Source organism: Hemicordylus capensis, chromosome 2 (genome assembly GCF_027244095.1).
Source record: "Hemicordylus capensis ecotype Gifberg chromosome 2, rHemCap1.1.pri, whole genome shotgun sequence".
In the NCBI taxonomy this organism is placed as follows: Eukaryota; Metazoa; Chordata; class Lepidosauria; order Squamata; family Cordylidae; genus Hemicordylus; species Hemicordylus capensis.
The window spans coordinates 71,653,465-71,678,973 of NC_069658.1; the positions used below are offsets into that span (position 1 = coordinate 71,653,465).

Sequence of the window (25,509 nt, forward strand, 5' to 3'; positions counted from 1 at the left end):
CATCAGCAATAGCCCCTGTAGGGATACTATGCTGGGTTTGAATAGGGACAATTGCAGTCCCGCCACAGGAGCCCCAAGACTCCTGTTTGATAGAAGTAGAAATACTGGGGCCTCACTGTGGAAGAGAGGGTAAAAAAGCCTACCAAGTGAGATGAAACAAAAAATAAATAAATGAAGAACCCTATTTTCCATCCAGAATTCAAAATACATTTACCATCCAGGGAGCGTCTTCAGCATGGCGATTAATTGTCAGACTTGCAGCGCAATTTGGGGATATTTTGTTAAGACAAATTGAACATGTGTCATTTATAATCTTGCATTCACACTTCCAGAGGCGAAGGTTCAGCACACCAATTTTTTGTACTAAACATGCAACTGCCTCTCTTCCTCTTCTCACCAGGCTGTCACTCCTAATTTGTAAAGAGAAGTCACAGCGAGTTATAATTAGTACTTGCTGCCCTGTCAACCAATTAAATGCAATAAAAAGCTTTCAAGGAGGTTAATGCTAACATGGATGTAATTAAAGCTTGCATTTTGAAATGCATGGTGTGTATATCAGCTGTGTTGTATCTGTGTTGTCCCCCCATTCTGAATGTATTTCTTAGGTAATGCTTTTGTACACGTATCACTTCTTTACAGACCACAACCAATTCACCAATGTCAGGGCTGAGCACAAGTTGTCAAATATCCAACCCAATGTGACAAAGGATTGCACTTCGGGTGGTGAAACAGTGGAGACACTTCATTCTTCAGGTGCTTGTACTAGTTATTAGAGATGTGCATGAAACGGATTTTGCACTCTGTTTTGAGCTAGAAACAAAAAAGATGGCCAAAATGTTTTGTGAATCTGGATCAACCCAGTTGTTTCGACAGAACAAAACTTGAAATGTTTTGAGTGTTTTGGCCAAAGGGAGTAATGTGAAAGCTCAAAACACCCCATTGTTCCCCATAGGTAGCTCCTAGTGATACCAAAGTGGGTTGGGTGGTAGGGCATGATGGGTGCTACCTACTACCCAACTCTAAAAAAAAAAAAGGGAAAGCAGGTGATTTTAAACAAATGTTTAACCTTTTCCCCAAATCCCCATAGGATCGCAAACCAGTGCCAGAAAACCAACCAACTGATCAACAAAGGGAAAACAGGCCTCCAAAATAGCACTCAAAACATTTCAAATTGAAACAGGGTTGTTTTATTCTGAGCTCAAAACAGGCCCTTTAAAGGATGTATTGGTTCAAGCTTCAGACACAAAACATTTTGACATCGAAACATTTCCCACACCCCTACCCGTTAGGAGGAAAGCTGTCATTCTGATAAAACAAAACTTTTAGAACATAAGAAAAGCCCTGCTTGATCAGGCCCAAGGCCTATCTAGTCCAGCATCCCGTTTCATACAGTGGCCCAACAGATGCTTCTGGGAAGCCCACAGGCAAGAGCTGAGGGCATGGCCTCTCTCCTACTGCTACTCCCCTGCAACTGGTATTTAGAGACATTTCCTTTTCTAAGAGAAAAGATCTTCAGATATGCTCACCACCAAATTATGGTGTGGAGAGATATGTAGCTTTCGGTGTTGAACTGCTTGTGAGGGATGGATCCACATTCCAAACTTAAATGGAAGAAGAACTGAAAAGAAAATGGAGTCAGCACTTGTCAAAACTACTTTTGAAGCTAACCAACTCCATTTATTTGTCAGCCAGGAGGGTGCTGTGGGCAAAGGGGCGCCACACGTTGTCTGCCCTGTTTGCAGTCTTTTAGATGACACCACACTAAACAGAATGAGGAGCTTTTTACAAAGGAAAATGGCTGTTCACCAAAAAAGGGAGGCTGTGCAGAAAATGTCAAGCTGCATTTTTACCACCAACACCTAGCAGATGGCTTGATCAGCGACGCTGGAAAGCTTATTATTAAGCAGATGCTTTGGGTGGGGGTGGAATATCTCACAGCAGCCAGGGTATAGATCAGACTGGATGCTGATGATGACAGCTCCAGGTATTTAGTCCATGCAAAAACTGCATTCCAATCATTTCACAACCTCTCAGTGTTGTATTCCTTGCAGTTTTCCACTCTCTACAAATAGCAGGACGAATAACTAGCTCCTGAAACAAAGGCATCATTCAGCAAACAAAAATATAGCCTTAAAGAATCAATTAAAATGATGAAAATCTTTAAATTTTTTATTCAGATATAGTTGTACGGACACGTGTATATACAAATACAGATCGTATGGGTTTGTTTGTTTCGTTTTTACAATTGCTGTTAAGTTCATATAATGTAAGCATTTCAGAAACAGCACTCAATGAATAAGTGCAAAGAAACTGCAAAGCAGGGCAGTACAAGCACAGGACCACACTGAGCTGGACTTTCATACCCAGAAAGACACACAATGAGTGGCTTCAATGGTGTGTCAAGAGTAAGTATGGAAAGCGGATTTTGTAGACTCATGGGTAACCTCCAGCATGCCAGCATCTATTAAACTGTACAGACAATGGCAGCAAGCCTATTGTAGGGAGATTTGTCTCACATCCGAAAAGCTCAGGGGTGAATGCATGGGAAAAACTTGGTAATGCCAAATCAGAAACAGATCTGCCCATTCACTGCTCCAAATTTTTTTTTTTTAGAAAAAAAGGGTGGGGGGAGAAAAAGGAGAACTTGCTGTGGTTGGGGAGGGGGTGAAAGAGAAAGAGCATATTTGTTGCAGGGCACTTGTGAAGTAAAACTGGTGAAAACAAATAATTGGCAGTATGGGTTCCATATTTTTCTAAACTTTCAAAACTTACACAGAGGCTTTTAGAAAGCAACGGATATAGATCAGTTTTTTTAAAAAAGAACGTTCCCTCAACAGTTACTCTTTCTTTCCCTCAATAGTGGTTATATAGGAAAGAAAATTATTCACATTCGACCCCTTCTAAATTTTTTGTTCATTGGTGTGGGAATCAAGTCACTGTATGTACCACATATGATGCTGGCAAGGCCCTTTTTGAAACAAACCATCCATGGAAAGAAATAAAAAAGGTAAAGAATCAGAAGGAAAAGTATCCTCACAAAAAATAAGAATTAAATCCAAAAGCCATTGAGAATCAACATGCTAATAAAAACTGAACCCCAAAAGGGAAGGTTAACCCTAAATACCCCACAGGGTTCCAACATCAGCCCATTAACACTGAAGACAAAACATTGATCATCAAATGCCACGCTGCTCTGAGTCTTGACATTGTGAAATCTTGAATCTGGGTGAATGGATTTCATGAGTGAGTCCTGTATGGTGACATGTTATGGCCACTTGTCATTCAGTTCTCAGTAGCCAGGATGGATGCTTCTGTCATATAATCAGTGGGTGCATTTTTAATCTATTTTTAATATCATGAAAGTCTATTTTTCTCACTTACAAAAGACATAAGAATCAAATTAATACTTTATTATCAAACACTATATACAACAGAGGCTGCTAATAATACAGAATTTAAAGAACACAGCATTTTTCCTTTTGTTTTAACTTGTCTTTCCTTTGCCATCCAAGAAAGTACAGTACAAAACAATATTTCTAACTAACACGAAATGTTACCTTGTTGCCTATTAAAGGATACACAGTATCCACCAAACAGATCGATCCTTACTTCCCCGCTTCCCTTTGCAAAGCCCTCAGAAAACCAGAAGTGGACGACAAAGGGCAGACTTGCCTGGGCTTAGAGGCCGCTGCAGAGACATTTTGCTCTTCAGACTTCACGCTGGGGGAGAAGGCCTGCTGTAAACTTGCACACTGACATCGTTTCCAAGATGTCAAGACAACACGCATGCATGCGCACGCACACACCAGAGAGACTGAAAAACCATCAGCCATCGTTGGCTTGATATAATTGAGATTGCCTGATGCCATCAAGTATCCAAAGTGGAAGTCTTGTAAACGTACTGCCCACAAGGCTTGCATTTGATGCAGTGCAGTAGTTCGCCTCTTCACTGTAATGCAGTGTCGCTTTCATTCACTAGATTAGCAGTGGCACTGTGGCAAAGCATAGGGTTGAATTCACTGTGGTGAAACCATGTTTTCAAAAAGCATAGTCTTAAGACAAAAAGTGAGTCCAGTCTTTAATTATTTATAAATGCGTTATGGGGAAACAAAGACAATCATTGTTAGGACATCAAATGAGCATTACTCATGTTTGCAAATTATGTGGTCTCTTCTCAGGGATGTTATTTAGTGTGCAACATTGTCACTGTTTACTGTCTTCAAAGTCATTACCCCAAGGTTTTGCCATTCCTAGGAACACATACACCAAGCATACATACTCAAGAAATAATATTTATTTATTTATTTACTTCTTGTATTGAAAGGAAAATCTCCTCATCCCTCAAATGCAGATTGTGACACCTTTTTTGTTTGTGTGCAATATTAGACATCTCCGTGCTTTTAAATGCAGCCCATACTGTATGGTATCAGGCAAGCTCAGAGTGCCTTAAATTTACTTTTCTCTTTCTGCTATTTTTGGATCCTGAAATCCTTCAACTTCAGAAAACCTTTCCTCTCATAAAACAAAAAGACATTCATAAAATGCTGTCCGCTTACAACATGATTGAGTATTAAATTATATTTTTGTTGTCTTGTGAAAATCCTACATGCAATGGAATCTAAATCCTTTTGTGTAAGCCTTTGTTCTCAATAGTTTTGGGGAAAAGCTAACCTTCCAAAATAGTCACTTTCATGGCCCTTCTCATTTATCCCATCTCTTGGAACTTAATATTCAGGACAGTCTAAGCCAACGGAAACACACAAGGAAGGCATTTCCTGGTAAATGTTTTACCAGGCCCAAACACAGCTATGCTCAGATGCCTAAGCAGATTCACCCAATTGCGACCAAACACTTAACTCTCAAAAGTTACCACTTTTTTCTCATCTTTAAATAGGACAAGCATATATACTTACTTTCAACATAAGGTATATCTAAATAATGTATTTTCTATTCTAGTTGATTTAAAAAAAATATTTAGGTAAAGGTCTTTGGGAGTCCATCTAGTTTATCTCCTGCTGATAAAGAAATTTCCTCTATTTTTCCACTGTGTTGGAAAGGAAAAAAGATATAAAACCAATGCCTGAATGTTCACTCCAGAGTTAACCATATTCTCCCTATTATTTTCCTTTTTCACTTCCACTTTCTGTGACAACTGTCCTGGTCCCTTTCTGACAGCATTTTACTCCAGTGGTTGCGAAGCTTTCAAGGGATAAGAATTATGAGCACACCAGGGATTTCGTATTCCTGATCAGGTTTACTCTGTCCAGTGTTGCACTTGTTTTAGCATGTATCATCACCCAGAGCATTATCCAAGGCTATCAGCTAGTAAGTCAGCCTTGGAAAAGGTCACTTTATTCACACACAAAAAGGAAAAAAAGAAAAGAAAATGCCTCTTTGCATTTGAAGTAAAATATTGTAGCACCATGGTGATCTGTTTCAAAAGAAAAATAATCTGGTGTGCACTATCCACTTAAGAGAGATAATAGAGGCACTCACAGCCCAGCGTAGCTTCCTAAATCTGACCTTGCTTGTGTGCTAGCATTCCTCAGTAGTCACTTAAAAAAAAAAATTCTCCCTAAAGACAGAGCTTCTGTTGTGGAGCACAAGTTCTACTGTCAAGGATCTTTCAAGGCAGTTGCATACAAAACAGTGTCTCTTTCCTCGGAGAAGCCTGTTCATTGAAAAAATCCTGAAGGGAATGGTGTTATACTACATCTATTCTTAATATGTCCCCTCCAGTCCTGACACAGTGACACAGTGCCTTGCACGATCATCTTACAGTGCTGAACGAGGGGAATACACATTGTACTGAAAAGAGTAAAACACTCCTCTTGGTTTTCCATACAATTTCCTTATCTTCCAACTGACTGTGTATGCCAACTATTCTTCCTTCTCCACATACAGATGGCACAGCGAGCTAACGATGGAGGTATCTTAAGACAGGCTGCAGAAGAAAGTAAGAATCACTAGTGTCAATATTGAAATTTGGCATTTTCATTTGGAGTCCTTTTATTTTTAGGAGGGATCAAGGAAAGCCATGGGAAAGATTGAGAGCTGGAAGAGAACGGGTTATGCCTCTTCATTTGTTGCTCCTTGTTCAGGTCGCAGAGGGGAGAAGGGGTTGGGAAGGGATGGGGAAGAGAAAACAAATCAACATCTGCAAAACCAATATAAAGTCCCATTCTCGGGATGACCAGTTAAGTGGATCTTTGATGTTCCAAGACCCTGATGTTGTCTGTGACAGGTTACTAGAATATGTGCTATAACGTCAAAAGCATTGCCAAGAGGAACAGTAGAGTTGCCAAAAGCCGACTAGATATCCTTGGTGTCTGTGCTGCATTTTCACCACGGGATGGCTCAGCTGACTCATGTACGGTATCATCTGTTCAAAAAAGAAAACATACATTCTAATTAGGTTTTGCATCCTTAATGAGCTCTCGAGATTATGCTGCAAGCACATTTCAGGATCTTCTGTAAAATACAGAAACAGAACTTGTGCTACAGTGGACTTTGGAAAATGTAATAGCCATTACTTAGAAGCATATGATCCATATTCTACATACAGTTCCCTTTTCCTTTTTAAATCTCATTAAAGTCAATGGAAGCAGAAAGCCACTACGGTAGCTGAAATGCAGATTCAAATTCTGGAATAGTGTTGTGAGTTATCTCTGTCCCATCTCCCATATAGTAATTTAAAGATTCTCCAGAAAATCAATGTGTATCCCAGCATATTGTATCATCAACACAAGTCTTCCATAGGACAATATCTAGTCCACATGTTATTGGTGGGGAAAGACAGAGTCTTCTTATGCAGAAAATGCCTTGCTGTGTAGATCTGCCATGCTAATGTTTGCTGGCCCCATTAAAAATTATAGAAATTGTGTGCTTTAGATGAGGAAAACACAAATACTGACCAATGCTGAAGGTAAGTCTGCTGCAGCAGCCACATATCTGGAGCAACTCCAGTGGCTCTCAAGTGCCACCATTGTGAAATAGGTCAGATCACAACTAAGAAAGCAGCTATGGGAAGCAGCTCACAGAAAGAATGAGTACTTGCACTGGAGTTATAAAGCAGGCCAGTGCTCATCCAGATGAAGCAAAACAAATGACCAGTAAAGGGTGTGATTGGGAGTAAGACGAAAAATAGCAGATTATGAAGCCATAAGATCGCACAGACTGACTACAAACAAAGGCATGACAAGGTAGTAGGGATGATACACTGGAACATCTGCAAAAAATACAAGCTACCTGTAGCCAAAAATTGGTGGGACCATAAAATTGAAAAAGTGGTAGAAAATGAAGATGCAAAAATGAAGATGGGACTTCCAACTACAAATAGACAAACATCTGCCACACAACACACCATATATAACTGTAGTCAAGAAGAAAGAAAAACGAGTTAAAATAATCAACATAGCAATACCAGGGGATAGCAAAATAGAAGAAAAAGAAATAGAAAAAATCACCAAATACAAAGATCTACAAATTGAAATTGAAAGGCTGTGGCAGAAGAAGACTAAAATAATCCTAGTGGTAATTGGCGCCCTAGGTGCAATTCCAAAACAACTTGAAGAGCACCTCAACACCCTAGGGGACACAGAAATCACCATCAGCCAATTACAAAAAGCAACATTACTGGGAACAGCCTATATTCTGCGACGATATCTATAATAATAACAGCAACAACACTGATAATAAAATTCAGCCATCCCAGGTCCTTGGGAAGGACTCGATGTCTGGATAAAAAAAAACCAGTCAATAACACCTGTCTGACTGTGTAGCAATAATAATAATGATGATGATGATGATGATGATGATGATGATGATGATGACGACAACGATGATGGCATGGGTTTTGAGTCACTGCCAGGCTTTAACTGAGATTCCACATATATTAACCTATCCAATACGTTTAGTACTGCAACTTATGTCACCTTTGAAAGCATTGGATTGAAAAACCCATTCTCAAATCACACATAAGAACATATGAGCCAGCGTGGTGTAGTGGCTAGAGTGCTGGACTAGGAGTTCAAATCCCCATTCAGCCATGATACTAGCTGGGTAAGTCTGGGCCGGTCACTTCTCTCTCAGCCTAACCTACTTCACAGGGTTGTTGTGAGGAGAAACCTAAGTATGTAGTACACTGCTCTGGGCTCCTTGGAGGAAGAGTGGAATATAAAATGTAAAAACAAACAAATAAGAACAGCCCTGCTGGATTAGGCCCATCTAGTCCAGCATCCTGGTTCACACAGTGGCCCACCAGATGCTGCTGGAAGCCAAGGCAGGAGTTGAGGGCATGACCTCCCTCCTGCTGTTACTCCCCTGCAACTGGTACTCAGAGTCATCCTGCCTTTGAGGCTGGAGGTGGCCTATAGCCCTCAGACTAGTAGCTATTGATAGATCTCTCCTCCATGAAGTTATCCAAACCCTTCTTAAAGCCATCCAGGTTGTTGGCTGTCACCACATCTTGTGGCAGAGAATACAACAAGTGGATTATGCGTTGTGTGAAAAAGTACTTCCGTTTGTTGGTCCTAGATTTCCTGGCAATCAGTTTCATGGGATGACTCCTGGCTCTAGTGTTATGTGAGAGGGAGAAGAATTATGTGAGAGGGAGAAGAATTATGTGAGAGGGAGAAGAATTTCTCTCTATCCACTTTCTCCACACCATGCATGATTTTATAGACCTCTTTCATGTCTCCCCACAGTCATCTTTTTTCTAAACTAAATAGCCCCAGGTGTTGTAGCCTTGCCTCATAAGGAAGGTGCTCCAGGCCCCGATCATCTTGGTTGCCCTCTTCTGCACCTTTTCCATTTCTACAATGTCCTTTTTTGGATGTGGTGACTAGAATTGTATGCAGTACTCCACAATGGTGTGGCCGCACCATTGTTTTGTGTAAGGGCATTATAATATTAGCCATTTTATTTTCAATCTCCTTCCTAATGATCCCTAGCATGGAATTGACCTTTTTCACAGCTGCCGCACATTGAGTCGACACTTTCAATGAGATGTCCACCACGACCCCAAGATCTCTCTCCTGGTCAGTCACTGACAGCTCAGATCCCATCAACGTATACGGTACTTGAATTTGGGGTTTTCCGTCCCATTGTGCATCACTTTGCACTTGCCAACACTGAACTGTATTTGTCATTTTGTTGCCCACTCCCCTAGTTTGGAGAGATCCTTTTGGAGCTCCTCATAATCCATTTTGGATTTCACTACCTGAAAGAGTTTGGTGTCATCTGCAAATTTGGCCACCTTGCTGCTTACCCCTACTTCTAGATTATTTATGAATAAATTAAGAGGCACTCGTCCCAGTACAAATCCCTGGGGGACCCCACTTCTAGTTCCTTCCATTGTGAAAACTCTCCATTTATACATGTTTATTGTCCTTCAACCAGTTAGCAATCCACACATGTACTTGTCCCCTTATCCCATGACTGCTGAGTTTTCTCATGCTGGTTCACTCCCAGCAGGGACTGTTCTTCTATATGCTTTACAGTTTTATCCTTGAGGATGCTTTCCATCAATTTGCCTGGAACTGACATTAAGCTGACCCACCTGTAATTTCCCGGATCACCCCTGGATCCCTTCTTGAAAATCGGTGTTTCATTTGCTACTTTACAGTCCTTGGGTACAGAGCCTGATTGCAAGGATAAGTTATATATTTTAGCAAGGAGCTTGGCAATTTCACATTTGAGTTCTTTGAGGACTCTTGGATGGATGTCGTCCGGCCCTGGTGATTTGTTAATTTTCAATTTTTTCAGATACTTTAGAACATCATCTCTCGACACTTCTATCTGACTCAGTTCTTTAGCCTCCATCCCCGAAAAGCCTGGTTCAGGAATAGGTATATGCTCAATATCCTCTGCCATGAAGACAGACACAAGGAACTCATTTAGCTTCTCTGCAACCTCCATATCCTCCTTAGTAATCCCTTTCACTCCCTCTTTGTCTAATGGTCCAACAGCTTCCATGGTAGGTTTCCTGCTTCTTATGTATTTAAATAAGTTTTTGTTATCCCCCTTAATGCTTTCAGCTAAAGGTTCCTCAAACTCTCTTTTCACCTCCCTTGTCACCTTGAATTTCTTTTGCCAGAATTTGTGTTCCTTTTTGTTCTCTTCATTTGGACAGGCCTTCCCATTTCAAAAGGAAGTCTTCTTCCCTTTTATGGCTTCCTTGGCTTTACCTGTTAGCTATGCTGGCATCCTCCTGGTCTAAGTGGTACCTTTCCTTCTTTTGGTTATACAATCTAACTGGGATTCCAGCATTGTGGTTTTGCGTAAACTCCATGCATTCTGGTGCTAAATCATTCTCCTGATTTTCCCTTTCAGCTTTCTTTTCACCATACTCCTCATTTTAGAGAGGTTTCCTCTTCTGAAATTCAAAGTGTCTGTGTTAGACTTCCTTGGTGATTCTCTCCCTGCATATATGCGGAATTTGATCGCACTATGCTCCATCAATGAATGGTTCAGAACAACTTAATATCTCGACTAACAAGCTCAGTGTATCTGAAAAATCAAATATGTTGTTACATTGTCTAAAATAGATTTGAGTATCCTTATAAAATCTTTTGCTGGTGTGGAGGGTGGCAATAAAGTAAGTATGTGTGCATGTTTATCAATTAGTAACTATAAAATATCATTTTATAGGTAAATCGCTGTAATGGGAAATGTTCAAAACCTGAGAAAATCTCTTACGACTATTCTTTTTAAAATAATTTTCCCCACACAAAAATGTAATTAATATTATTTTCAAAGGATGAAAGCTAATGTCTCCAAAAATATAAGCAGCACATCAAGACAATGGTACAGCCACAATTTGTGGGTGGCACTAGGAATGATGGACTGGGATCAGCAGATTTTGATTTGGCTCACTAGCCAGCAGTTATTTGTGGTTTCCAGCCATTCCCTCTCTTCCCTCAGATTATTTTCTGGCACTGGCAGATGACTTAGGAGAGAAGTGGGTCTTCTGTCATTTGCTCTGGGATATGGAAAAGATAAAGAACAAGGAGAGCCTCTCCTACTGTTCAGAAAAGATTCCTACCATTTCTTACCTTCTCAAAAATGACAGTGGAAATAAGAGGGCAAGCAGATTTGTAAATGCCTGATGATGGCTATAAGGCAGTATGCCTCTGACTACTAGTTGCTGAGAAGCAACAGGGAAAAGGTGCCATTTGTCTACATGTCCCACTTCTGGGCTTCCCAGAAGAATCTGATTGGCCACAGATTGCTGGACCTTTGGTCTCTTATGCTCACAACAGATCAGTTACTCTTAACAAAGAACATATTGGTCATGCTCATTTCCAGCTGGTATTCATTCTAGGACATTTTAGCTTTATCCCATCTCAACAGCTGGCCTTGGTGTGGGGCAAAAAGTGTTCCATAATAGAAAAATTTCCACCACTTTGTTTCCACAAAAAATATAATAAAATCAAGTAACAACATAATGAATGGATACAATATCAGTTAAACTGGACAGTTTCAAGATTATAATGAAGTTTTTTTTAACCCAGTCCCTTTATTCCCCTCTACCTTAAATTTAAACAATATAAGGGGAAAATGAACTATTGATCTGACATGTCTTTAAATACTTTCAAGCACTCCAATTAAATCAATGTCCAAATAATGCTTTGCATTGTTTGAATATAACATTTTAAACCTTATTAGGTGTCCCTTACTGATTCCATCCCACCCACCACTCAACCATGGGATATTTCAATTAGGCTAAGCCACCTAATGGCACAGAGGGGAAATGAAAGGACTAGCAAGCCTGAGGTTGCCAGTTTGAATCCCCCCTGGTGTGTTTACCAGACTATAGAAAACACCTATATCGGGCAGCAGCGATATATGAAGATGCTGAAAGGTGCGGGAGATGGCAATGGAAAACCCCTCCTGTATTCTACCAAAAACAACCACAGGGCTCTGTGGCTGCTAGGAGTCGACACCGACTGAACAGCACACTTTACCTTTAATGCTGATTATTGGCGGGGGGGATTAAGATTCTTATATAGCACATACAATTAGCATTGTTTTGTTATTTTTTTAGTTTTAAGTCAAACAGGCTAAGATCCCAACCATTTTCAAGTTCAAAATAACCCATATCATTGGCAGCTGAGGATACATTTCTAGAAAAAATTTCCCCTGAATCTGGGTAAAAAACGCCTCAGTATTTAGGTGGAACAAAAAAAAAAAAAATCAAATCCCAAATTAGTGAACAAGTTTTGATCAGATCCATATGCCTCGTAAAGAAAAGAATTCATTTGTTTATTCAGACTGAACAAAGCTAGCAAAGGTAAGTGATCTGTAAATTGTTCCTAAAGCGCTAGATAATTGCAAATTCACATGTTAAGTCACAGTCTCCTGCAGTGTAGTGCTATGTATATATCACAGGTGAGCAGAGTGAATTACATTTTAATTATCAAAGCTGTATAATATATGGGTTGCCACAAAACATACAGAGACATTAGGCAAGACACTAGTCCAGATTCCAGAGCTTAAAATCTCATACTATATATAAAGCACAGCCTGAATATATGGTACAACATAATTTCGGTAGCACATATTAATACTGGATGGGACCTACAGAAACTCTCTGTTTCAAAGGAAGTGCTTCAAGGCACAAAGAAGGCCCTTCTACTGTGGAAGCACACATTCACCCAGGGAATAACTGGATACTGCAGTGTCATCCTGATCCTTCAAAATCTGTTTTCATTGGGCCAGCAACATTACTGGTGGCAAGGAGGCGAGATGCATGATTCGCTTTACAGTGTGGAAGCAAAAAGAGGAGAGAAGGCTTATCGAGGGTCCCTGACAGAGGCAGTGCTGCTTATGGCTACCCTATTGGCCATGGGTATTATCTGGCTCGTCCCATAATCCCCAGTGACAATTAATTATGGCTGGCAGTTATAGTTTTAAGTTTTAGAGTTCTATCTGTATTTTAAACTGTTTTAATTGTTGTGTTTTTAGATTGTGAACAGCCCAGGCACTTGTGTACAGGGTGGTTTAAAAATTTGTTAAATTAATAAATAACTATGGCTGGGAATCCAAAGAACTGTTCAACTAGTTCTGTGTGCCCAAGGAGAAGCTGGGCTTCTGTTTCTCAATGCAGCAGTCACCCATGCCATGACCAACCACTTTTAAAATGTAAGTGCCATCACAGCAGTTTATCATATAGCAAAGTAGTCTATTATTCAAAGGAAAACAAAACAAAAAAGCACAAATCCCAAATCCTAAAATAATCCCAGATCCAAAGTAGCACTTTGGATCTGGACCGAGGGCTGCCAATAACCACAACAGAATGTATGTGCTAAAAAAAATGGAACCCATTTTGACTGTTTCTAACACAGAGATTCCAAGTTACTACTCTACATTACTCTTCATGCAGACATACATCTCTGAAGTGCAGACACTTGATCCTAACCTTAACATGCTAAAACGGCAGCAAGGTATTTTTGGTCTGGCTATGCAGAAGCAGACTCTTCCTCACTCTTTTTATAGTTTAAGCTAGCAGAAGGCAATAGGTCAGTGATAAAGAGCACATTTTGCACAGAGAAGGTCCCAGGTTTAATTCCTGGTGTTTCCAGGTGGACTGAAAAAGATCCTTGTCTGAAACCTCAAAGAGCTACTACCACTCAGTGTACAGTACTGACCTAGATGGACTAATAGTCTGAGTCAGTATGAAGTCTCACACAGAGTCCTTTCTCATGACCGGTGAGAAGGGCTCAAGAGGAAGGTGGGTTATACTTACCTTTCCCTCAAACGACTGCTCCTCCTGTGCTGGGCACGCTCCCTGCATGTTCAGACAATTCCCTGCATGCCCAGGCAGTGGGGAGGGTCGGGGGCTAAGATGTGCTGTCCTGACCCCCAGAAATACCATAATGCAACGCGCAAGTGAATGGTGCATCATGGGGATCCCTCTCGCCTCCCCTGGCTCCCTGCAGTCTGGCTGCCACGACTGACAGACGAGCAGAAAAATGAGTTTAGGCTTGCTTGCTTGCTCTCCTAACCTTGTTTTCAAGGGAGGCTTTTTAGGCGAGTTTGCTGCTGTGGTGCCACCGGGATCGGCCTGATCCTGGTGGTTCACATGTACATGCAAAAACCAGGCTGGGCTCCCTTAGCCCAGTTTTGCACAGGCGTGTGAATATCCTCATCGTTTCACATGAGAACTATTTAACATATTAAAGCCCATTTCCTTTGTTTTCCCCCACTCCCAACTATTTAGATTCTTTTTTATGTTTGATTTTGTACAAAAGAAATTCTGGAACAATAAATTGCATACACTTCCAAATATTAAGCAGTCCTGAGAAAAACTGATTTTACCAATGTTATCAACACTTCCATAGGTTCAAGTTAGACTACTGCAATGCAGTGTATTATATGTGAGACTTCCTACAAAAAACATGCTTGGAAACCAAATTAGGGGGCTTTGTGCTTGTATGCTATTAACTAGGACGCATAGAAGAGGCACATCATGCTGTGCTTGAAAGATCTGTATTTGCTTCAAGTCAATTACCTGGTGAAATCAAAAAGCAAGTTTTGATTCTTAAGGCCTGAAACAATCTAAGACTACAAATTCTAAAAGATGCTTTCTTCTTTTTTATTATTATTAGTGTTAAAAATATTTATATATCACTTTTTAACAAAACATTCTTAAAGTAAGTAATATAGCAAAAGGTATTAAAAATGCTGTGTCACTAAAGGGTTCAACCTTTAAAAAAAAAATATTACACACACACACACGACAGCTGGGCTGAATAGGGATAGTTGCTTTCCCTTCACATAAGAGAGTCGCCTCTTTGAAAGGTGCTCCTTTGCCCCACTATGTAGAGGCTAATGAACTAGATACCTTCCATAGCAACTTTGCTCTGGATGTCCCACTGCAGAGATAAGGTGGGTAGCTATGAGGGGCAGTGGCTGAAATTCAGATTGATATAGCATCAGTGTTTCTGAAGAGTTCAATTAACAAAGCTCCACTGCAGGAGGAATTTCAATGACCTCCCTTTCCTCCAGAAGCACGCTGTGCCACCTGAAAATATGTCTGAGGCGTGTGCAATCCTTAGAATACTTTCAAGGGAAGAAGATGTTGGTGAAATCCCAGCCCCCCACCCCACCCCCACTGCATGAGTGGTGGAGCTTCATTAGTTGAACCCTTCAGAAGTACCTGTGGCAACAGTGCTTTCTTAACCTGGATGTTAGCCAGTGAATTCTTTTCTGTGGGGCACCCAGACACAAACATATCCTCAGGCATGTGCCTATAAAACCCCCTCTTCATTGCCTAAACTTTTGGTGCCATTAATTTGTCCTAGTTTTCAGCTTATACATCTATTGGTTCTTTATGAGCTGCTGATCTTGCTTTTTGTGATTTTTCCCCTTCAATTTTTTTAACCTTGTTTTAATGGTAATGGATTGTTTGAAACAATGTGTTTAAGCTGCCTGGGAAGCCTGTATTAGTGGAAAGACAGGATGTACACATAATGTATTTCTATTTATTTGATTGGTAATTGTGCATTGTCACCTGACTTTTCCTCACCCCATTTCTTTTGTAAAAGACAAGAGAGCACGCAAATCAGACATATACACTACAAAGACAGGCATATTAGTACATAGTTTAGACAGCATGCAACAAAATTCAGTGGGACTGTCCCTGCTAATGAAGCGGCATGTTAATTGCAAGCTGTTAGCAATCTGGGAATTACCAAAACGATATTTGCTCAAGTAATCTTGTGAAAATGTTCTGGTGTCAAAGCAGAAATTGGCTCCAATCCAAATGTCTACATATACTTCAATGAGCTCATGTGGCCTTTCCCATTAACTTGTAAGCTGGTTACATCTCTATGCATGAAATAGGAATGTACAGATGGCACTGCCCTCTCACTGGAGTGAGTGGGAAGGCCTTGATCAGAGCTCACTTGTGCAAAAGCAGCCCCGTGCTAGCCTGAATGCATTTTTATTTGGATATCTTTTAATAATCCTATGCATTGTGTTTATACATTCCATAGTTGTCCAGCACTGGTGGACAACTGTTCCGCAGAACATTACATGCTCCGTGCAGAACTGCTCTTACAGTTAGGAAAATCCTCCCCAAATCTAAGCTGAATTTGTAACATATTGGTTCTAGTCCTGCCTCAGTGCAATGGAGAACACGACTCCTTCTTCTACTTGACAGCCCTTTAGATATCTAAAGACAGCTATCATATCTCCCCTTACTCTTCTCTTTTACATGTTGAAGGCAGTTTGCCTGTGCTGATAGTAATTGCTATTGAGTTACTGGATTGAAAATGTGTGTTACAAGACAAGACTGGATGACATCCAGAGCAATGAACCACCTGTGGAGGTAGGTTGCACTAGTACAAAACTGTTGCACTAGCTAGTAGTGAGAAGTCTGGAGTTTGTGTTCCAGATTAGTGCTGCATTCCTGCAAGCACACTGCGGTTGTGCAACAGCTACACAACTCCGGCACACCATAATACTCAGCATTTGTTTTTACTACATTTGTGAGGTAAAGGCATGTGCAAGAAATGCATTTAGTGTATCTTTCTGAGCTCGGAGTGGAATGCTAAATCAGTGGAACATTGTGTTAGAACAACCAGTTATTCCAATGGAATGGCCCATTTCAATTTGGAACCCAAAATAGTGCTCTTCTGGTCTCGCGCTTTCGCAGAGGCCATTTGTGTGGTAAGTACCACCATACAAATGGCTGCCACATGTATGCAGAGGCTAGAAGACTGCCATTTTGGATTCCAAAATGGCACTCTTTTGGCTTCTGTGCACGTGCGGCAGCCAGAAAAGCATGATTCTGGATTTTAAAATGGCGCCTGGAACACTCGGAACGTTCTGACTCAAAATGGGTCATTGCCGTTCTGAGCTTGGAACAGGCCCTTCATCAGAAGGATATTCTGTTCTCAGCTCAGCACACTCAAAATGGCCCATTCCGACTGTGGAAAGTTTTGCACATCCGAGCTCTATCATATGAGGAAAAGCTAAAAAGTTACTGTATAATTATTGAAAAGAAAAGCTTTAAGTCAGGGTTACGGAATACACTGGCAGTTTCATCAATACTAAGCATGCACTGAGTAAAGCACTGGAGCATAAAATGATAGGACAGCAGAATGTGTATTAAATATTAGAGTTCCTTAACCACCAAAATAGTTAAATATGAGACAATGACTTGGGAAGTTATACAATTTTATCTTTTAGAGCTTTTCAGGGAAGGCTCAACAGATACCCAATAAGTAGAAATGGACAAGCAGGCTCGCCCCCAAAAGTGTCCCATTTGAAAAGTCCCTTCCACTGCCTCCCTTCCACTGCTTCCAATTCAGGCTTCCCATAGCAAAAACAGGGAGGGGGAAGAGGGAATGGAAGAGGCAGTTCAGCAGCAGGGGCTCCCAAAGATGTGCATGGTTACTTTTTCTAACCAGGAATCAGATGTTCCATGTATCTGTGGGAGCTCTTGCTGCTACCGCCCTAGGGTTTTTTTTGGTCTTGGAGAAAGGTTCAAGCAGTGGTGTGCGCAGAATCGAGCTGAGAGCTGCTTGAGGTGTGCTGTGTCCAGCAACATTCTACTCACTTGAATTTAATTGCGGTGTTCACAGTCAAGCACCTGTTACTGCATCCATCTCTAACAAATATGCATTATGTCCTTCAAGTATTTATCCTGCTACAGGTACTCAAAGGTAAGTTTACTCAATCTATATTAGTCGTAGCCTTCCTGGCTTCAACAGAACACAGAGAAAAGTGAATTTGTTGGATTATGACCTCATTTTGTTATCTTGCAGGTTTTTTATTTCAACATTAATATGGATTACAAAGAAAACAGTTTATTCTTTCTGTATGAGGAAAAAACCTCCGCAATTCCATAGGACAAGATTTGTTTTACACAAACAATCAATTATGGGGTGGGGGGGGGACCAGAACAAGGTTATGTGGCTGGGGCTTAAACAAAGGACTGTTTTCAAGTGTGGGAGGAACCATTTCCCATCATCCAGACTTGAATACATAGATAAATGATCATCGACCAATATATCCTGACCCTAAGATCCTATATTTGCTAATGCTAAGATCCTCTTCAGTGAAAGTGATGCCCACAGACATCACTAGGTTAGTTTTTAACAGTCCTATATTATTAAAATATTCATTTCATTATAAAAATAGAACTGAAAAAATGCTGATTTCATGCCAGTTGCAAATCGTCTTTGAAGTAACTTAAAGGGAAAGCTTGTTATATATAGGCTAGCTGCAAGTAATTATTTGTAAGACATATTTGCTTGCAAATAGTCAACAGTCTGCATATATAAATGTGTGTACATATGCAATCTCCATAAACACAATGGCCAACTTCCAGACTAACAAAGCACTGGTGCAGAGATGCTGTGTATGTAATACAAGGGAGGGGTGATTTTCCTAAATTTCGCCTTTTCTGAAGCCCACTATAACACAAAAAATATGTCCCTGAGGGCCACACAGACGTCAGGTACATATCTTCTGAAGTCACAGAAGGCTTCAGAAGGAAGACAAGATATGCAAAAATTGCCTCTTCCTCCCAGGACCTAACAATAAGTGTTAACACTTCATGCTAACAAGAAGTGTTAACAGAGCAAGCACTGCATTGGACTGTATGCCAGCCTATATTCTATGAGTGGAATCCAGCCAAAGTTATGCATATTTAAATCCCATTGGTTTAAATGGGAGAATTAAGTATGTGCTTAACTCAGTAACTGAAATCTGCAAGATTTAAGTGTTTGACATTGTCAATATCATATTATAGGTTTGGCCAGCAACACTTCCCAAAGTGTATACATCGTGTTCATATTTATTGCAAGCATCTGAACTGCAGGCAATCTTTAGGAGAGGAGAGCTGGTCTTGTGGTAGCAAGCATGAATCATCCCGTTAGCTAAGCAGGGTCTTGCCCTGGTTGCATGTGAATGGGAGACTTGATGTGTGAGCACTGTAAGATATTCCCCTGAGGGGATGGAGCCACTCTGGGAAGAGCAGAAGGTTCCAAGCTCTCTCCCTGGCATCTCCAAGATAGGGCTGAGAGAGATTCTTGCCTGCAACCTTGGAGAAGCCACTTGTCAGTCTGGGTAGACAATACTGAGCTAGATATAGTCTGACTCAGTATATGGCAGCTTCCTATGTTCTTATGTTAAGGGACATATACATTTCCATTGAGATCAGCAATAGCTGAACATAGGCTTCTGCATAGGTATGTACAGGACCTGAATGAATATTGTAGAATAGTGTTTCACATCTGTTACTAGTTTGAACAGATAGTACCTGTAATAGGCATGTCACCCCCATGTGAAAATCTGCAATGATTTTGATTTTAGTATCCAGATCTTACTGGATACTAGCTCTAGAACACAGATCAGAAGATGACATTTTTAGAAAGGAAGTTTGGCTATATTTGTAAAACCCTGACCATCAATAAATAAAATGTGCTATTTAGGGAAACCTATCTCGTCAGTTGCATGTAGTGGGCAGGACAAACACCAGTTTAATAAATACTTTTAATGCACACAGTAAGTATACGAATGAACAGTGTTTAAAATATAGAGAAACGTATTTTCTTCCTTAAGCTTTTACCTCCTGAATGGATACTGTGCGGCAATTTACTATAAAAATGGAGTGGGAACAGAAGACTACCAGGTTTTTAAAACTGGGATGCCATGTTTGAGTAAATCATTTGCCATGGAAAAAGCATAGGTGTCTCCCATCCATTACACAAGAATACTAGCACTAGCAAATGAGATATATCATAAGCAATATTAGCACTGCGAGAAATGAGTAAAAGCAGAGTCATTTTACCATGCAAACCATGCAGAGAGAGGGGAGAGGGGAGAGAAGCAGAAGCACCAGAGGGATAGACGCAATTGTTAAAAGAGATTCTCTAAGCATACTAACCTGCTGGTTCTAATGAATTTTCTACTTTGTCGTTAACATCGAAAACACGATCATGAACACCTATAGTTTTCATACAGTTGTCTATAACAAAAATAGAGATAACAGCCAAATATGTTAGTGAGACACCCTTAAATTCCCCATTTTTCTTTCTTTTCTTTTTTTTTTTGTCGTTGTTCTATCTGATTTCTATTATATGTATGTATTTAAATCTTAGCCTGGGGCACGTTTCTTAATGCCAGGATAATTGTCTTTTTGTACAACAGTCTTAAGAAACAACAAGTTAGCAACTGCTATGTACTTAAAACAAATAAGAAAAAGCTTTGTGAAAAAATGATAAAAAGATATGGTGAAAATAACAAAAAATGCCGCTATATAGAACAGGTACCACACAGGATTTAAGAGTAAAAAGAAGTTTTTACTGCTGTTTACCAGAGCAAACAAAGCATGCGCTAGAGAGCCACCCTCTATGGCTAGATCTAAAGAACTTACTTGCAGGCCGTACAAAGACTTTCAGCTTTAGACAGGACCTCCTCCCATTATCAGGGATTGCGGATGCTATTGAAAAGAAGAAGAGAAAAGGGGGAAAAGCATAGTTACTCTTTGTCCTATGACCACAGTGTCCAAATTTTCTTCTTTTTCTAAGATAACACATCCCTAGCATGTAAAGAAAAGTAGTACAGGTAGCACTCCTTATCTGCAGGGGTTCTGTTCCCACCAATTTCCATGAATAACGAAACTGTGAATAAAGAGACTTTAACCCTATTGGGATGGGGGGGTGGGTTTGGTTCCATAAGACTAAAAAATGCTAAAAAAGCAGGCAGGGGGTAGCAAAGCACCTAGTTTTCCAGGCCTCCAGGAATGCCCTCCAAATCTTCTTACTTTTCATTTACATTCTTTTAAAAAACAACAACAAAGAACCACCACAAAATGGCTCTGCACTTCAAAATGGCAGCCAGAAATGACACTGGAAGTCATTTCCGGCCACTCAGGAACCACGGATAGGCAAAATTTGGCTATATTTCATGCTGCGGATAAAGAAACCGGATCTCTACCCATCCGTGGATACATGAAACTGTGATCCACGAAACTGTGGATAACAAGGGTCTCCTTTAGTAAATTATTAGGGACATTCTGACCATTAAGGAGACTGAAATTCAAAGATTATACTACTGTTGGATTGTTATTTTTTTTTTTTTAAGTAAGGACACAGTCATACAATAGTGCAAGGTATAGTGGGTAGGAGGAAGAGAAGCCATAGAACTGACCCAAGCCTTAACAGAATTTTGAGTGAGTGTGTTCTTTTCCAATCAGATCCTGGCCATGAGCTGCCGGGCTTGGGTTAGGGGGCAATTTATACAGCTGTTATAGTATATATAGTATATAGAACACACTTTAAACTCCAGCTATGTGGAAACTGCTTCATTTTGTTCCACACTACAAGGAACCCGCACCATGAAAGGGGTTGAGAAGGCAAGCAGGCATGGTGAAAACTGGAGTTTCTAAATGAGAAGTAGATACACACATAGAATAGCCTCCATATGGGCTCTTAACTTCCATATCAATAGAAAGTTTTTGAAGGAGACTCCCTCCTCTGAAATCAAGTCTCTGAGTCCTGAACATATCAAGAAAGGCAACAAGAGATGGCTATGGTAATAAAATAGAATTTGCTTTAAGCCATCCAGACACAGGTCATACTCAGCTATAAGACATTGTTAGTCATTGAATCAACTTTAGGGAATCAGGCAAACACTCAAAACAAGAATGCATCGCTTCAGAATGCAGGTAACACCACCTCAAAATGGAGAAGCAGTAATCAGATATTGAATACTCTCTCTTAATCATGAACATCCTGCATATGGAAATAAGGTTGTCAAACAAGGAACAATACCCCACCTAACACCCCACCTGAGGAACAGTATTATGTGAGGGCAGTATTATGTATTTTCCTCTAATGTTCGAATCAGCTCCAATCCAGAAGTCATGGTAGCAGCCTAAGGGCAAATTCTGCCTATCACTTCTGATGCAGCAAAGTCATCATGAGGAAGTTGTACCCATTATTTCCATAGGGTAAGATGCTGAGAACTACTCAAAAGTCACCATAGCCAACATCCATGCACAAAGTTGAGTGCATGCAAGCAAAAGAAGCATGCATTCAGCAGGTGCAGGCCTGCTTCTGAAGTGTGCTCTGTTTTGGGTGCTCATGCATGGGGAGACCACAATCTTCTCTGATCTTTCCTTCTGCTGGAAGCACTCTGTGCCACTTTAAATTATGTCCCTGCGGGCTGCACAGCTCTCACTGACATAATGTTGGGTGGTAGGGAGTGCTTCTGGAAGAAGCGAAGATGGATGAAAATTACTCCACTCCGACATGTAAGTGCTCACAATTCAGAAGCAGAATTCCGGCTGCTGTGTGAGTGCATCTTTTGCTTGCATAAGCACAAACTTAGTCAGGATATCAGCATATTGGTAATTTACCAATAGCTCTGGAGGAGCTGAACATTTTCTGCTACTAGTCCAGCCTAACCCATAGCTTGCTTGCTTCCAGTTATGGAAAGCTTTACAAAGACTTCTGAAGAAGTGGTCCAGTAGTAGAAAAGTAGTATTTCTGGAGACCATTATATGTTGTCCCTAAAAGAGGGGTCACATTCAACTAAACATGAAAATACTTGTTACTCTAAGAAAGAAGGATAAGTGTATCTACATTAAGTGACTTTGATGACAGAACTAATTCTATTTAGAACAAAGATTTGATGTAACCTGAGACAGAACTCAAGAGCTAAATAAATATCAGGCTTCAAAGAATCAGTTCATAAAGGTGTCAGGATTGGCAATCATGCAATGAACTTTGAATTATTCATCTGGAAATGGGAAAAATGTATATCAAAATTAGCACATATACTGAATATGCGGTACAAATATCTACATTAATCTTATTAATGCACACAGTGGCCTAGCATTCATCCCAGAAAAATGGAAGTGATGGATTATACCGCATCCAGATGTCTACAGGAGTTTGACAGTTTGGGGTATAACATGAATGTTGCTACATAAAGAGCCGATGATGATATTATACAGTAAAGAAATGCAGAGGAGGTAAGGGAAAATGAGTGCCTAAATGAATGAAGAAGAATGAAGGTGATGGACATTATGAAAACAATCACTTTGCTCATTTCTTGTTTGATGTCAGAAGAAGCCAAGTATTGCTTCACTGACTAGTTGGCTTAGAGAGGGTTAGGCAGACCAGCATCTGAGACACTTGGTCATAGAGAAAAGGTCTCAGTGAAAAGCACTGAGGGATGGTGTTTACAACAGCTTGAACTGGAGCTTGATGACAAAAAGGGATTAGTGGTTTGTGTACACAGCCAGCCAATAACCCACATCACTAAGCTGCAAGGTAAGTGGAGCTTACAGGGACTTAGGGAAAGACTTTCTTCAAAAACAAAAACAAAACATGCTGCTTTATAAATCAAGGGCTATCATTAAAGAATTAATTTCAGCACATACTGAGTGTGTGTCAACATTCTAAGAAATGCTAACTCTGATCATTATGTTTCTCAAAAAATGGATTGTGTACTTGGTTGTCAATGTCACTTTCTTTAAACTATACTTTGATTTAATTCTCTGCACTCTGCTACAAACTGATGGACGTCTGGGCATGACGTTATCAGCTTGAAGTAGATACAAACGATCAAAGAATCTTGATTGAACTCCTTCAGTCCTGGAATAATTCTTTCCAAGATACATTCGCTGAAATGACAAGCTAAAAATAAAAAAAAGGTGGCAAACACTAAAAATGGGGAGGGAGTCAAGAAGAGCAAGCCAGCATGTGTTGAGAAGTGCATGAGAGTAGGGATGTGCGAAAGGTTTCGGGTACAGAACAATCTGTACCCGAAACAGTGAATTTCGGGTGATTCGGATCCAAACCGAATCACCCCTGAAGAACCCTGAAAAATTTCGGATCCGAAACGAATCACCCCTGCTTCGGATCCGAAATATTCGGATGTTTCGGACCTCCATTTTGTGTCCAATAAATGCCTTCTTCCCCCCTCCATTTTGAGCAATGACGTCTATTTGAATTTCCTGCCTTTTTGCCTCCCATTGACTTCAATGCAAAAAGGTCTGATGTGATGTCTGCTCGAATTTCAGGTCCCAGGGGCAAAAGAGTGGGGTGGGATGGTAGTGCCTAATGGGTGGAGGCTACAACCCCAATTGCAGAGGGATTGGGCAAAGGGCTGATTTTTGGTGAATTTTTGAAGTTTTAGTGTCTTTGGGGCAGATTGGTGGCATAACGTGGGATCTGGGCCAAAAGAGTGGGGTGGGGTGGTAGTGCCTAATGGGTGGAGGCTACCACTCCAATTGCAGAGTGATTGGGCAGAGGGCTGATTTTTGGTGAATTGTTGAAGTTTACGCGTCTTTAAGGTTTCCCCCCATTAGGTATAATGGAGGGTGTATCGCTTCACGTCGGGGGGAAAGGGGTGGCCTAGAGTGGTGTGGGGTTGGTGGTAGTGCTGGGTAGGGGCAAGGAAGCTACCTGAATTTTTTCAAAGGATTTGGGCAGAGGGCTGATTTTTGGTGAATTGTTGAAGTTTACGCGTCTTTAAGGTTTTTTCCTCATAAGGTATAATGGAGCTTTCAGCAGCCCCATAAGTGCACTTGGGGGGTGCTGGGGTGGCCCAGAGCGAGTGGTGGTGTAGTGCACATAGGGTGCCAACCACCCCCATGGGTTTCTAATCCATAGGGTACAGGGTTCTGTTGTTTCTGAGGTATTCTGAGTGTGAATTCTATGATAGCAAATTAGAGTGGATTCATGGTGTCTCATTGAAAATCTCATTTGCTATCATAGAATCTACACTCAGAACATCTAAGAAACAACAGAACCCTGTACCCCATGGGTTAGCAACCCATGGGGGTGGTTGGCACACTATGTGCACTACACCACCACTCGCTCTGGGCCACCCCATCACCCCCCAAGTGCACTTATGGGGCTGCTGAAAGCTCCATTATACCTTATGAGGGAAAACCTTAAAGACGCGTAAACTTCAACAATTCACCAAAAATCAGCCCTCTGCCCAAATCCTTTGAAAAAATTCAGGTAGCTTCCTTGCCCCTACCTGACACTACTACCAACCCCACACCGCTCTAGGCCACCCCTTTCCCCCCAACGTGAAGTGATACACCCTCCATTATACCTAATGGGGAAAAACCTTAAAAACACGTAAACTTCAGAAATTCACCAAAAATCAGCCCTCTGCCCAATCACTCTGCAATTGGGGTGGTAGCCTCCCCCCATTAGGCACTACCACCCCAACCCACTCTTCTGGCCCAGATCCCACGTTATGCCCCCGATCTGACCCAAAGATACTAAAACTTCAAAAATTCACCAAAAACCAGCCCTGTGCCCAGTCCCCCTGAAATTTGGGTGGTAGCCTCCACCCATTGGGCACTACCACCCCACCCCACTCTTTTGGCCCAAGGACCCATTTTTTAATCCGAATCGATTCAGATTCAGATTAATTCGGATCCAAATCAAATCAGGGGTGATTCGGATGGGCCATATTCGGATACAAAACAGAACGCGGGTGTTTCGGTTCGGATCTGAATCGAAACAC

At 40.9% G+C, this 25,509-nt stretch overlaps 1 protein-coding gene across 2 annotated transcripts in view; it reads right to left on the minus strand.

Moving 5' to 3' along the window:
• Positions 1 to 2,142: 2,142 nt before the first annotated feature.
• EFNA5 (ephrin A5) overlaps positions 2,143 to 25,509 on the minus strand; it is a 339,455-nt gene continuing 316,088 nt past the window's right edge. The window contains exons 3-5 of one of the 2 annotated variants that reach the window (XM_053298051.1): positions 20,390 to 20,455; positions 19,901 to 19,981; positions 2,143 to 6,382 (exon numbers count right to left, since the gene is read on the minus strand). In XM_053298051.1, the coding sequence (XP_053154026.1) occupies positions 6,261 to 6,382; positions 19,901 to 19,981; positions 20,390 to 20,455 (269 nt within the window). In that variant the 3' untranslated portion in view covers positions 2,143 to 6,260. The remainder of the gene's footprint in view (positions 6,383 to 19,900; positions 19,982 to 20,389; positions 20,456 to 25,509) is intronic. The other variant, XM_053298052.1, reaches the window with a different exon arrangement.